General features: G+C 38.3%; 2 protein-coding genes across 3 annotated transcripts; one reads left to right on the top strand and one right to left on the bottom strand.

Annotated features, from left to right (window-relative positions):
* Positions 1-35: 35 nt before the first annotated feature.
* LOC6577490 (protein PALS2) lies at positions 36-8,286 on the top strand. 2 transcript variants are annotated; one of them, XM_044008679.1, is made up of 10 exons: positions 36-471; positions 666-763; positions 4,839-4,991; positions 5,402-5,836; positions 6,586-6,684; positions 6,749-6,910; positions 6,979-7,189; positions 7,250-7,581; positions 7,671-7,745; positions 7,900-8,286. In XM_044008679.1, the coding sequence occupies exons 1-10, from the start codon at positions 372-374 to the stop codon at positions 8,074-8,076; spliced, it is 1,842 nt and encodes a 613-aa protein (XP_043864614.1). In that variant the 5' UTR covers positions 36-371; the 3' UTR covers positions 8,077-8,286. The 2 variants fall into 2 exon arrangements, with proteins under 2 accessions (XP_043864614.1, XP_002003457.1); XM_002003421.4 differs by having other exon boundaries at positions 5,402-5,899.
* Positions 8,287-8,582: 296 nt separating this feature from the next.
* On the bottom strand, positions 8,583-9,291 carry LOC6577489 (proteasome maturation protein). Its single transcript, XM_002003420.4, has 3 exons — positions 9,183-9,291; positions 8,854-9,119; positions 8,583-8,791 (listed from the first exon to the last, which is right to left on the bottom strand). The coding sequence occupies exons 1-3, from the start codon at positions 9,183-9,185 to the stop codon at positions 8,656-8,658; spliced, it is 405 nt and encodes a 134-aa protein (XP_002003456.2). The 5' UTR covers positions 9,186-9,291; the 3' UTR covers positions 8,583-8,655.
* Between the last annotated feature and the right edge of the window lie 3,289 nt (positions 9,292-12,580).

Raw genomic sequence — 12,580 nt, 5'->3', positions numbered from 1 at the left:
CTTTTTGGGTAGCATGCAGCAAAAGACTTTTCAGTTAGACGCTATCTGGCCCTGCTGGCGTTGGCGTATTTAGGCTCTGTGCGCGTTTTACCAACTTGTTGTTATTGTTATTGTTGTTGTCGTGGCGGAATTATTGTTGCTGTGTGTTTATAGAATAGCAAAACGCAGTGATTATTCAAAATTACTTTTGAACATATGTTGAGGCATTGCCAAAATTAGAAGTCTGCTGCCTCAGAGTGTGATTTACTTCATCAGTGTGTATGAGTGTGTGTGTGTGTTATTTTTTTGGGAGCTTGTTTCAGTGACGTCAGGCTTCCTTTTTGTATAATCCTTTGGCTGCGAGTTAGCTTGACTCATTCTGTGGCGCCGCCATGGTGCGTTGGAGTGCACGTTCGCGTCGAGCGCGACAGGACCAGGTGGAGTTGCTTGCGAGCAACAACAGAATTGGCGAGGATGATAACTCCGATAACGGTAAGCACGCGAAAAATAACAGTATTTTAAACTGTAAGTTGCTTTAGGCAATAACAAAAGACATTAATATTCCCTGTATGCATGTCGTGCTTATATTGTACATATAAGTTAATTTTTTATTCGCTCTTCTCCTGCAAATTATTGCGGATATATAATATGCTGTTTACATGACCTGCCTTCTTTTCCACCTTTAGCTGCCTTTCGCAATTCAACTGATCTTACGCACACTGATGATATATTTCTAAAGGGCCTATTGCTGAGCAATCCAACAACGCCTCACAAGGAGCTTATGGTATGTATGTATGTACGAATGAGCGTGTACATAGTATGTAAATTAAATCGAGTGTGCACACACGCTCACCCCTTGTTCTTTGGCGCATGACCCAGTTGTAGAATCATTTGTAGTCAAACCATCTGCCAATAAAAAAAGAAGAAACTGATGTACCGTATTTTATTTTCCACATTATCGAACATGCATACTGGCACGCAGTGCCAGACAAGAAAAATCTTTGTTTACGCCATTGATACGTGCGTGCATACACTCAGAGAAAAACTGTAACTATAAAAAATTGTCGACTAGAAGATAATTGATAGTAAAACAAAAGTTTAATTACTATGAGCATATTTAGTAAATTATAGTTTTATTCATTTTATATTAACTACTGAACTATATATATATTTACATTTTGTTGTATGTTGTCTTTTGTTTTCTTTACTTGGGTTTCTTAATTTTTTTTTTTTTTTATTGTAATGATGTAATTTACCTTCTACTTTACGCTCGATTACATACTGTGCTCGAAAGTAAAAGGGTCAGGGATGAGAATTTGCCATGCTTTTACTCGAAACAATAACGGTACATCGCTATGCTGAGCTACAAAGCCGGGCATATACTTGGTCTCTCTTTTGTTCTGCTTTATTAAGTGCGAAGCACTTGATGCCACTTGTGTTTATTGTGAGCGGAGACTTTTACGATAATCATTATGGCATAGCTATTAACACAATTCCCCTCTCTCTTTCTCTGGCACTCGCTCGTTTGTTAATACATTAAACTTGACCCCAAATTTTATGCGAATAAAATTATGAAAATAATTGAATAATAAGCTGGACAGAATTAAAATGATTTGCTTAAGTAATATAAGTATTAATAACTTCTAGTGTGTAAGAAATTTGCAGTAATATACTAATAAGAAATGTTCACAAAATTGTAGATTAATCATTTATGGCCTTTTGCTTTGTTATTTTTGGCAAACCTGTTAAAAAAAATCACAACAGTCAATAAGCACACGAAATAAAATAATCAAAAGCGACATCGCGTGTCGTAAATAATTAGAATAAGCATTTTGGCATGGATGGGAGGGGATCTATGCCTCAATGGTTGTAACACTGCTGACCTGCTATTGGGAAAAGTAGTGAAAGTAATTAGAAATTACAAGTCACGAGACTTGCTGATAAGCGAAATACCACATATGAAATGTCACTCTAAAATTCCAGTTGCCTATTAAAGCGTCGCATATAAAAAGCACGCAACAGACGACGACAGCGACGTCAACAGCAACGCCCTAAGATAAAAAAGTGGAATCGAAGCTTTACAAACCGGTTTTAAAAATTGCTTTTCAAGTAAATGCGCATGCATGTGTTAATTATGAAAAACTTTATGCTACCTGGCCGCAATAACAGCAGCAACAACGTCAACAAATGCAACAGCAACAGAGTGGTTGGCCTACTAATGCAGCAGCAACAGAAATAACAGCAGCCCAATAACAAAAGCTCAGAGAGTGGCTTCAGCTGAGTCACTGTTAACTAACAGTGCTCTTAACAGCGGCGTACAGTTGTAACGTAAATACTCAGAAACACAAAAACAAGTGTGCACCAATACAAATGCGCCCTGCTAAGAGCGCCAACTAAGCTCACGTACGACTGGAGACTTAGCCCTAGAGCGCGCTCTCACTCTCATGGCGTGCACACCCAACTCTGCTCAGCTGAACTTGGTTTTGCTGTGAGTCAGTCAGTTAGTTACTTACGAGCTGTGCTAAGGTGAGGTTCTGTTTTTTCGTGCGCCGTGTGGTGCGTTTGTCTGTTTACTCACTGTGTACGTGTGAACGTGTGTGTATGTGTGTGCGCTTTGCTTATTTGAGCATGGCTTAAACGGGAGGCAGCGACTCAACAAACATGCAACAGTTCGTTCGCTCTCTCGCTTGCTCTCACTTACTCGCGCTTCCGACTTCGCCGCGTTTACTTCATTTTTAAAAGACGGAGACGCTTTTAGTGTGAAGTCAAAGTTTTTCTTTAGATAAAACTGTAAATGTGATTGTTTTTGTATATGTGTGCCATTCAAATAAATGGAGCACAATTGGAACAAGTGTTTTGCCCATGTGCTACCTTGGTTACTCAGTCAATAACAAACCCAAACCCCCCATCAAATTCAGTTTTAGCCTGGCTAACTGGCTAACTGGTAAACGACTTCTTGCTTGATGACGTAGTCGAGCCCGCTCTCGGGTCTCTGGGGTATTGTGTAACGTCTTAACTGTGTTTTGGCATTTCCAAAATCTTGAGTGCTCACACACAGACACGCTCACACCTCAGCACACATATAGTGAAGCTTGCTCTCCGGCTTACTCACACAGATACACACATGCACACACCTTTTGGACCGCTCTTGCTCGTTCGCTCGCGCCATTTGGGAGTGGCTCAAAAAAAAAGTGAAAAATAGAAGTAACAAAAAAATAAACGAAAAGTGCTTGGTAAAATACTATAAAAACTAAATATAAACATTTGCCAAATGCTATTAAATGACGCTCAAACAAGACTTGAATTGTTTACTTAATAAAAGTCACATTTTTAGGTTACATTTCTCAAAGAAACGTCATACGTTTAGACTTCGCACGCTTAATTTTTTTTATTACACATATATGTGTATGCGTGTGTGTGTACGTGCAATTAACAGTTTTCTCTAATTAGACATTACCTGTTGTCATTTTTGCGCAATTTGTTGTGACAACAAACGCACAAAACTCTAAGGTGAAAGCCCTTTTATGTTAGCAACCAGCAAGAAGAAGCAGAGCAAACCAACAACAACAAAGCTTCGGGTCAATAACAGTTGTCATTTGTATGTGTGTGCGTAACTGTTAAGGCGAGCATAGGAAGCTCCATACTACGTGGGGCTTCTTTTCACACGGAAGAACTGAAATTCGATATGCAGCAGAAAAACTATGTGTAAATAAATAAATAATAATCGCTGCTTAGCGATAACACTTAGGTTCTGTCTGCAGAGGAAAAACATATAAAGATTGAAAGACTTAAGGCGATTGCTTGTTGGGCTTAAAAGACTAAGAAGTACAAATATTGGAAGAATTGTTTTTAAAGCAAATAACTCCCTTTGGTGAGAATCGAATTTAAATGAGTAGATGGATTTAATATTCCTATAAGAACTGCATTATTTACTTCGTGCTATGTGCTTGATTCATTTACATACAGTGAAAGCTCCACCTAGCGTATATTTTTGGCTCTACACTATTTGGAAGTTAGTAACTAAATTATTATTTAAAATAATTATGTTAACATATGTCTAACATTTTCTTTACTTTTCTAGAAATTGCGCTTGTATAAATAGTTTTTCCTCTATAAAAACCCTTTATGCATGACGAGTCGGCGTAGCTTTCGTTCTCTATAGACCAAATATATATAATTTTCTGCATTGCGTTTGTCAAGTAGAGAGTGAACTTTTGCTGGCTTATAAATATTGCATGTGAGTGAGTCGCTGTAGCGTGGGCGGAAACTGTGGCACCGACTCATAATACTAATAATAATAATAAATACAGAAATAACAAAGACACAGGCGTAGACAGACGACTGAGAGGGCAGATTCACTGCTGACGATGAAAGTAAATAAATTTCGCAAGGCAAATGGGCCGGAAGACGAGAATTTAATGCAATTATAGCAGAAAGAGAAATCAAGTGTGTCGAGCAAGGGTTCGGTTCTATTCTAAACACGACCCATATTTGACGCACAAACGACCCAATTTTTGACCTAAGACTTGAAAGCAAAGAGAAATAAATATGGAACAGAGCAAAGTTCACTGGGGTTAAATGTGGGTAGACCATAAAACAGTCCGGCCAGAGAGTCAGAACTGCCAAAATAATATGAAGAAGAAAAGTCACCAATTAACGGATGCGAGCGTCAATTAAGCCGAAGTAAAGTTGACTTGACCTAGGGCAGTGCGAGACGATGAGAGATGTCTGTTTCCAACGCCCCACTCATAGCTTAATGCGACAAATTTAATTATGTGCATATGCCTACGTCTGTCTCACTCTTTTCTCCTCTCTCTGTCTATCAATCTCTAACTTACTTGACATCCATTATTTTCCAGCTAAATCCAACCGAGCCGCAGCCCGTGCCCGCCTTTTTGCCAGCTCATCTGAACAACAAGCCGATCTGTGACGATATCATACGCAAATTCTCGCCCTCGAGACGTTTAGAGTCACGCGAACTAGCCAAGCTCTTGGCTCAACCACATTTTCGTGTAAGTTTTTTAGTTGAGTTTTTACAGAGTTTTAGCTGGTTCTGCCTAGATTATCAGGTTTAGGCTCTGCACTACTCATTAAATCAATCAATCTGTCAGCATGAATAGGTTATGGTAGAGTAAACGGTAGGCACTGTACATTGTTCATCAGTCAGTTTGTTAACCAATCAAGCTGGACGCAAATTCAGCTTGCAAGTTTTTAAGCTTTGATCAGTCAGTCAATCAATTAGGGTCTAAGTGATTAAACTGATTGATTTCTCCTTCCCTCCCTTTTTTCATCCGTCGATCACGAGAGAATTATGAAATCAACTGTAGTTCGTCAATTAATCCAGTCAACTTTCCCAGCTTTACCCTTAGTTAAACATATACTCACGCTCTCCCTCTCTTTTTTTCTCTCCCCGTCATTTTAGGCCTTGCTGCGTGCTCACGATGAGATAGGATATTTGTACGAGCAACGTTTTAAAAGTGCCGGCGGATCTATAACCAAACTCGAGGCGGCAAGTCAACGCCCCCCTGGCAACTATCTTTATACCGAAGACATACTGAACAGCAAGATGCCTGTGGAGACGATCAAAATGGTGGGACTGCGACGCGATCCCAAGCAGCCGCTGGGACTGACTGTCGAGCTGGATGAGTTCAAGCAGCTGGTGGTGGCGCGCATCCTGGCCGGCGGCGTCATCGATAAACAGGGCATGCTCCATGTGGGCGATGTCATACTGGAGGTGAATGGCACTCCGGTGCGCACGCCCGACGAGCTCCAACTGGAGGTCTCACGGGCCAAGGAGAATCTCACGCTGAAAATCGGACCGAATGTTGATGAGGAGATCAGAAGCGGTCGCTATACGGTCAGTGGGGGTCAGGTAAAACAGAATGGCATCACAAATCTAGAATCGGGCAAGAAACTAACGGTAAGTGTTAAATGTTTGTGTGCTTTTTGTTGAAGCTTTTTGTTAGCTCTTAGCAAATACTAAGCAGAGTTTGATACTTTTTTGCATGGATTCTAAATTGATAGAAACTTAAGAGATTTTTGACTAGCTGCGTTTGTTTTTATTGCTAACTACTACAGTGATCACTCGAGAACAGGTGCAAAGTGTGGGAATGCTGCAAGTTTTATAATCTAACTTATTAATGCCTAATAGGATTCCAATATATTCATAATAAAGGTGTTTTTTTATATAGATTTATATTCTCACAATAAGCCCATAAATAAATAAAATAAAAATGTATATTATATAATCACAATCCGTAAGATATGGGCCCAAAGTTACTTAAATTTTAAATTTAGACTCGCTTTCAAATTTTAATTCCGAGCGATCACTGTAACTCAATATAATAGTAGATTTACTTGTATTAGATATATATACATACATATATGCTTATATGATATTGATATATATACTTGAATGCATCTGATAATTATTACATATTACAATATGATAAAGTTTTTATTAGGCCAAGAAGCTAGCAAAATTCTAAAAGACCTGCATTAAAGTAAGTAAAACTTAGCTGAAGACGCCAATAAATAGAAGTTCTTATGATAAATGTAAAATATGTCGTAATAAATATATTTTGAATATCAAATTTCAATCTCTAGTGCTATATGCGCGCGCTTTTCTCATATAATCCCTCGGAGGATTCGTTGTTGCCCTGCAGGGATCTTGGTTTGCCCTTCAAGTCAGGCGATATATTGCAGGTATGCTGAAAATGATGGTATTTAGGGATAGAGAAAAATATATAATTATATTTTCGTCCTATAGATCATCAATGTCAAGGATCCCAATTGGTGGCAAGCAAAGAATATAACTGCCGAGTCGGATAAAATTGGGCTGGTGCCCTCTCAGGAGCTCGAGGAGCGGCGCAAGGCATTCGTGGCACCCGAGGCCGACTACGTGCACAAAATTGGCATCTGTGGCACAAGGGTAGGTTGATGTGGATCTAAAATTTCCAATTACATTTCTTTATATGTACATATATGGACTTTGCACAGATTTCGAAGCGTAAGCGTAAGACTATGTACCGTTCCGTGGCGAACTGTGAGTTCGACAAGGCTGAGCTGCTGCTCTATGAGGAGGTGACACGCATGCCTCCGTTTCGCAGGAAAACTCTGGTGCTAATTGGCGTCTCCGGCGTGGGCAGACGCACGCTCAAGAATCGGCTGATCAACAGCGATGTGGACAAATTCGGAGCTGTCATTCCACGTGAGAGCTGACGTCTCCCTATTAATCCAATTAAAACTATAAATATTTATTGTAAAACAGACACGAGTCGTCCGAAGCGCGCATTGGAGGAGAATGGCGTTAGCTATTGGTTCATGGACCGAGAGCAAATGGAGGAGGCAATCAAACAGAATGAGTTTCTCGAATATGGCGAACACAATGGCAATCTCTATGGCACGCATTTGCAATCGATCAGAGATGTGATCAATAGCGGCCGCATGTGCATATTGGACTGTGCGCCAAATGCATTGAAGGTATTGCACAACAGCCAGGAACTGATGCCATTCGTAATATTCATCGCCGCGCCTGGCATGGAGCAGCTGAAAACAATCTATGCGGATCGTCGTGCCACCGGCTCCAATAGAAATCTATCTGTATGGTTATATAAATATATAGATGTTTCCGTATATCTTTGCTAGTTGTAGCTATAGTGATAATTGCTTTTCTTGTAAACCTATTCCAGTTCGATCGTCAGAGCTCCATACGCTTCAGCTCGAGGCGCGCACGTACCCTCGAATCCCTTGCATCGCTCTATGAGGTAAATAGAAAGCGAGCCTACTAAGTGGAACACTCTAATCTTTGAGTCATGTCCATAAACCCTGTGCACTCACTAGGCCACCCTTGTAGCGCTCTTAGATCTCTGCTTGAATACACAAACATTGCTTAACTCATATTCCCATTATTGTCAACAGGACGACGATCTGATTTCCACTGTGGAGGAGAGCAGCTTTGTCCAGCGCAAGTATGGCAAATACTTTGACATGGTCATTGTTAATGAGGACTTCGATGAGACCTTCCGTCAGGTGGTCGAGACCCTGGAACAGATGAGTCACGAAGAGCAATGGGTGCCCGTCAACTGGATCTACTAGAGCGCAGTGCAAATCCAGGACGAACACTTCTAATTCTATATAGTGTCTATCGAATTCCAACATATATATATAACATAACTCTATGTGTATGCAATATTGTATAATTTTAAAATGCCCTCCGCTTCTTTTAATATTGTTTTCCTTAAGCTTAAGTCTAATGTTATTGTATGAAACGAATTCGTCCATTTGCAAAGCTGTTTATAATTTCAATTATGTTTTTCACTGCATTTCATAAGGCATAAACGAAAGCTCCTTTGCTATTTAGCTATATATAAATTTTTTTGTATGCATATCATTTACACATACGGACTATATATAATTTAATGAATCTCTCGAGTACAACCGATTCGTATATATATACATATATATAATTTAAAGAACCAAACTGCCAATATATATTTTTCATTTATAGTTTTTAGTTGAAGTTTGTGCGATTATTAGCAAAATGTTGATGACAAATAAAATGCGCATTTGGCTCAAAAGAAAATTTCGACACTTTTCGACAGTTTTACTATGTTTTTCAAAGAGAGATTTGTTTAATTGTGTAAATTGGTATGTAAAGTTTTTTCATCTGTTTATTTAAAGATAAATGCCCAAAGACTTCTCCACGACGGCGTGCGGCTGGCGCAGATTCTCATTGTATTCAGGGAGACCTAAGAAGTCTTGAAACGTGATTTCATCACAGCGCCCAGTCAAAACATCGTCCATTAAGTTACTACAATATAAAATAAATATGTATTTATTAATGTAGCCAGTTAAAAATCAAATTTGACTTACCTGGACTGCAAGAAAGGCAAACGTCCAATTCGCTTTGCAGCAAATCTATCCATGCCCATTTTCAAGGGGGCACCCAGGCCTTCGCGATTACGCAGCATTTGCATATCTATATTGTATCTGTGATCGGCATAATTCAATTCCGAATCCCTCAGACGATGGACGTGTGCCAGTTGACTTAAGCAATTTGGCTCTGTGGGCAGCGTCGCCTTGCCGGATGCGTTCAGCACAGTTACGTCTGTGGGGCGCACTTTGAGCGATTGCTGGTTCTTTAGAAATAAAAGATACATCAGTTACTATATTTCTGCGACACATTTCAGCTAAATACTAACCATTTTAAATACAAAATTTGTGTTATTCCTGGAGTTTTACTTTACAATGACAAAACAGAATTCAGTTTGACGTGAAGTTAGCTGTGTGTTATATTTTAGTACATCTTAAACAAAGCTAGGTGGCAACATGAAGCAGCGATAACGATAAAATTGTTAATGTCAGTCATTTAGAGTAGAGTGTGGTAGCAAACAGCTTTTGTATTTTCAAAATGCGCGCCCTTTTTCAAAAGAGGTAAATTTTAATTTTAACTAAACTTAGGAGTTTGATGCGCATAGATGAATGGAATTGCCTTTAATGCTAGTGATGCGTTTGTTTCACTGTTTGCTTTTATTAATTTTGAAATTTCGGTTTTTGGAATTTTGGAATTTTTGTTGTCAAGGCCTATATGTAGAATATTGTAATTAATTTTACACTTAATCAACTGTCCAAAATCTCGTGCCTTATACACTCGCCGCTAACTCTAATCAATTCAATAAACAAATTCTGTTGTTTTTGACGTCTTATGCTTTTTGCTTTGAATTTTGTTGTATTTGTGAAATCGCCCACACCTTTTAGCGGCTTTTACGATCTACTGCTCCACAGAGCAGCAACAAGTGAAAAAAAAAAATCGATTTCAGTCTTTGAGTGACAAAAATAAAAACAATATACACAGAGTTTAATTAGTGCATGCTTACTAATAAAACTCGTTGCTTAATTTCCATAAACACAAATACAAATTGTGTTAATCAAACTCCCGCATCAAAGATCGGCACTGTCTGTTGCTGCTGCTGCTGCTCACCTCCAATCTGAACTTGAAACCGGATAGACCAATGGGACATGGACAGATAACCCGAAAGCCAGATAGGCCACACTTGTGTGAAGCTGCAAATATGTACCTAGACATAAATTAATTATCTCGATCATGCTTGAGATAAGGCTAAGACTCGCCAGTTGCATACAAGACGGGGCGATACGGGCCAAAAAAAAAAATATATATATATATATATATATATATTATTGTAAATATTTTTTGCATTCAGCTACAAATCTTTTTCACGCTTTAGCTTTATACTGTGTGTTCGCGTCATGTGATTGAGGTGTGGGTGTTTATTTTAATTAACTATAATTAGATAAATTATAATTGTTAATATGCTAAGCGAGCATCCATAGAGCTAGTGCTCACTGTTCTTTCGGCTTTCAAATTGAATTCCTATTACTCAATTTAAATTTGAATTTTTTGATGAATCAGAATATAACATTGATTTTGAATAATTTTGATAATTTGTAATGTTATGTATGTTTAATGTTTATGTAACTTAAAAATAAAATCTCCAAGATTTCAACTAATTACATTTGTATATATATCAAACAAATACCTATATATCAAATTCGATTCGATCTCGAAGTAAAATATAAACAAACTTTAATCTAAAACTTTGGTATTTGTTCCCGATCTTCTTTAATTTTACCAAATATATTTTATATTTATTTTTACTAAATTAGACATGAAATGAATTCAAATAATTGATATAATTTTAATCATATATTATAAACTAATCTATCTACAATTATAAAAAATGTTCCATTTATTTTCATTTATTTTTATTTATTTATAACTGATCAAAGAAAGGTTTCTTGTTTATTATGTTTTCTTGACTCTTTGAATTAACGCATATTTTAGATATCTTGTCCAAGTAAGAATATCGTAAATCACCAAATTAGTATTGGTTTTTGTATTAAACCTACTCCAGAGTCTTAGCTTAATATTAAGTTGATATATCAAAACCTATTGAGGGTATTATCTGTAGGGTATATATAGCAGTGCTCAACCGACTGGCAACAAAAATATCAAAAGGAAATCATGCCAAAGAACCTCAAGTACCGCAACACAAATGGAAAAAAAAAACAGCTCAGCGAAGCTCGCGAGCCAGTTGATTTATAATGCAGGAGATTAACAAAATCGGAAATGTCCAGACCATGAATATTTACAACCTGTTTAGATTTGATACGAATCGAAGCGAATCGATTGCTAAAAATGTTTAACACATACATATATACATACATAGTACAAATATCTCCAGTGGACCCAAAATATTTTGACTTTTATGTGTGCGCAATGCAATGCAAAAAAGAAGAAGAGAGGGAGAGAAGCAACATAAGTTACCAAACAAGCTGCACGCCGAGCGACCGATAAAGGAAGTGTGTGCTGCATTTTCACACCTACATGCTAAAAAAAAATATATATACATATATATTGGGAAAAAAGAGAACGGTATTCGGACAAATGGACATTGCGATTGCGGCTGTGCAGGCGCTCGCCGTCATGTTTGCATTTGTGCCAGCCAAATATTCGATATCGAAATTCGAAACACTCAACTCTTTTGGCCATGCGTAACGCTATACAAAAATTTGTTTGACTTTTGCCGACAATTTTCGGGTTAGCTACCGCATTACACATATGCAAGATGCAGTTGCAGTTGCAGTTGCAATTACTGGGAATTCACAACTTTTGTATGTGCGCATGTATGCATGTGCAATGCACGCCATTTTGTGAGAACTTTGACATGCATTGAATAAAAAGCGAGCAAATGCCAAGTGATTTATACCCTCGTTTCTTCTGAATAGTATAAGAGTTGCAGTTGCCAGCTCGGACTGTCTGTCTGTCTGTCCGTCCGGCTGACTGACTGTCCAGCTGCCATAAAATGTACGAATGATCGTTTTAAGATCGCTCACGAACGAGGAAAAAAGTTTTATGATATGGCGGCTGACGGCTGGTGCTGTTGCTGTTGCTGTTGCTGTTGCTGTCTTAATTGGCACCCATAGGATTGTCAGAATCGACCCCTAGAGCTACTCATACACTCCAGCATTATCCAATCAACGTAACTTCTGCTTACAGCTGCGCCATTGTCGTCGTCGTCGTCTTCTTCTTCTTCTTCGGTGCCCATAAAAGTTTATGGCAGCCCAAAAAGTAACGTTCGGTCGAAATTTGAAGTTTTTCGTTCACTTGGAAGACTCTCCGGTCAAGCTGTTTCGGTATGTCTCTATTAGCGATGACAATGGCTGAGCATGCAACATCCATCCATCCGTCCAGCATCCATCCGCAATGCAAAAGATTATAAATTTGATGCCATATCGGCCATATGAATGTATATATATTTGACGTTTATGCATTTATTGCTGTGAAAAAATGTTAATTCCTTCTACACACTTTTTATGTCTATTCGACTTTTACATTTATTTTTTCCAGTCCATTTTGTTTTTGTTGCCTTCTCGCCCTGCGACATAGTTGACTCTTTTGATGCGATATTTTGCCTTGGCATTGACTGGTTGCTCGTAACGAAGACTATGTATTAATTGGCAGCCATCAATAAATCGAAAAGTGAACATCGTAAATCAATCGAAGCGAGAAAGCGAGATT

Source organism: Drosophila mojavensis, unplaced genomic scaffold (assembly GCF_018153725.1).
Source record: "Drosophila mojavensis isolate 15081-1352.22 unplaced genomic scaffold, ASM1815372v1 contig_36, whole genome shotgun sequence".
NCBI classification, from domain to species: domain Eukaryota; kingdom Metazoa; phylum Arthropoda; class Insecta; order Diptera; family Drosophilidae; genus Drosophila; species Drosophila mojavensis.
The sequence above is the reverse complement of the archived record's forward strand: the minus strand, read 5'-3'. Positions and strand labels throughout refer to the sequence as shown.

Excerpts from the sequence above, each read along its gene's own strand:
- LOC6577490 (XM_002003421.4), top strand. The coding sequence starts at position 372 with ATGGTGCGTTGGAGTGCACGTTCGCGTCGAGCGCGACAGGACCAGGTG. Across the intron at positions 472-665 it reads GGATGATAACTCCGATAACG|CTGCCTTTCGCAATTCAACT; the intron begins GTAAGCACGCGA and ends TTCCACCTTTAG. Across the intron at positions 4,992-5,401 it reads TGGCTCAACCACATTTTCGT|GCCTTGCTGCGTGCTCACGA; the intron begins GTAAGTTTTTTA and ends CCGTCATTTTAG.
- LOC6577489 (XM_002003420.4), bottom strand. Across the intron at positions 8,792-8,853 it reads TTGCCTTTCTTGCAGTCCAG|TAACTTAATGGACGATGTTT; the intron begins GTAAGTCAAATT and ends TTTATATTGTAG.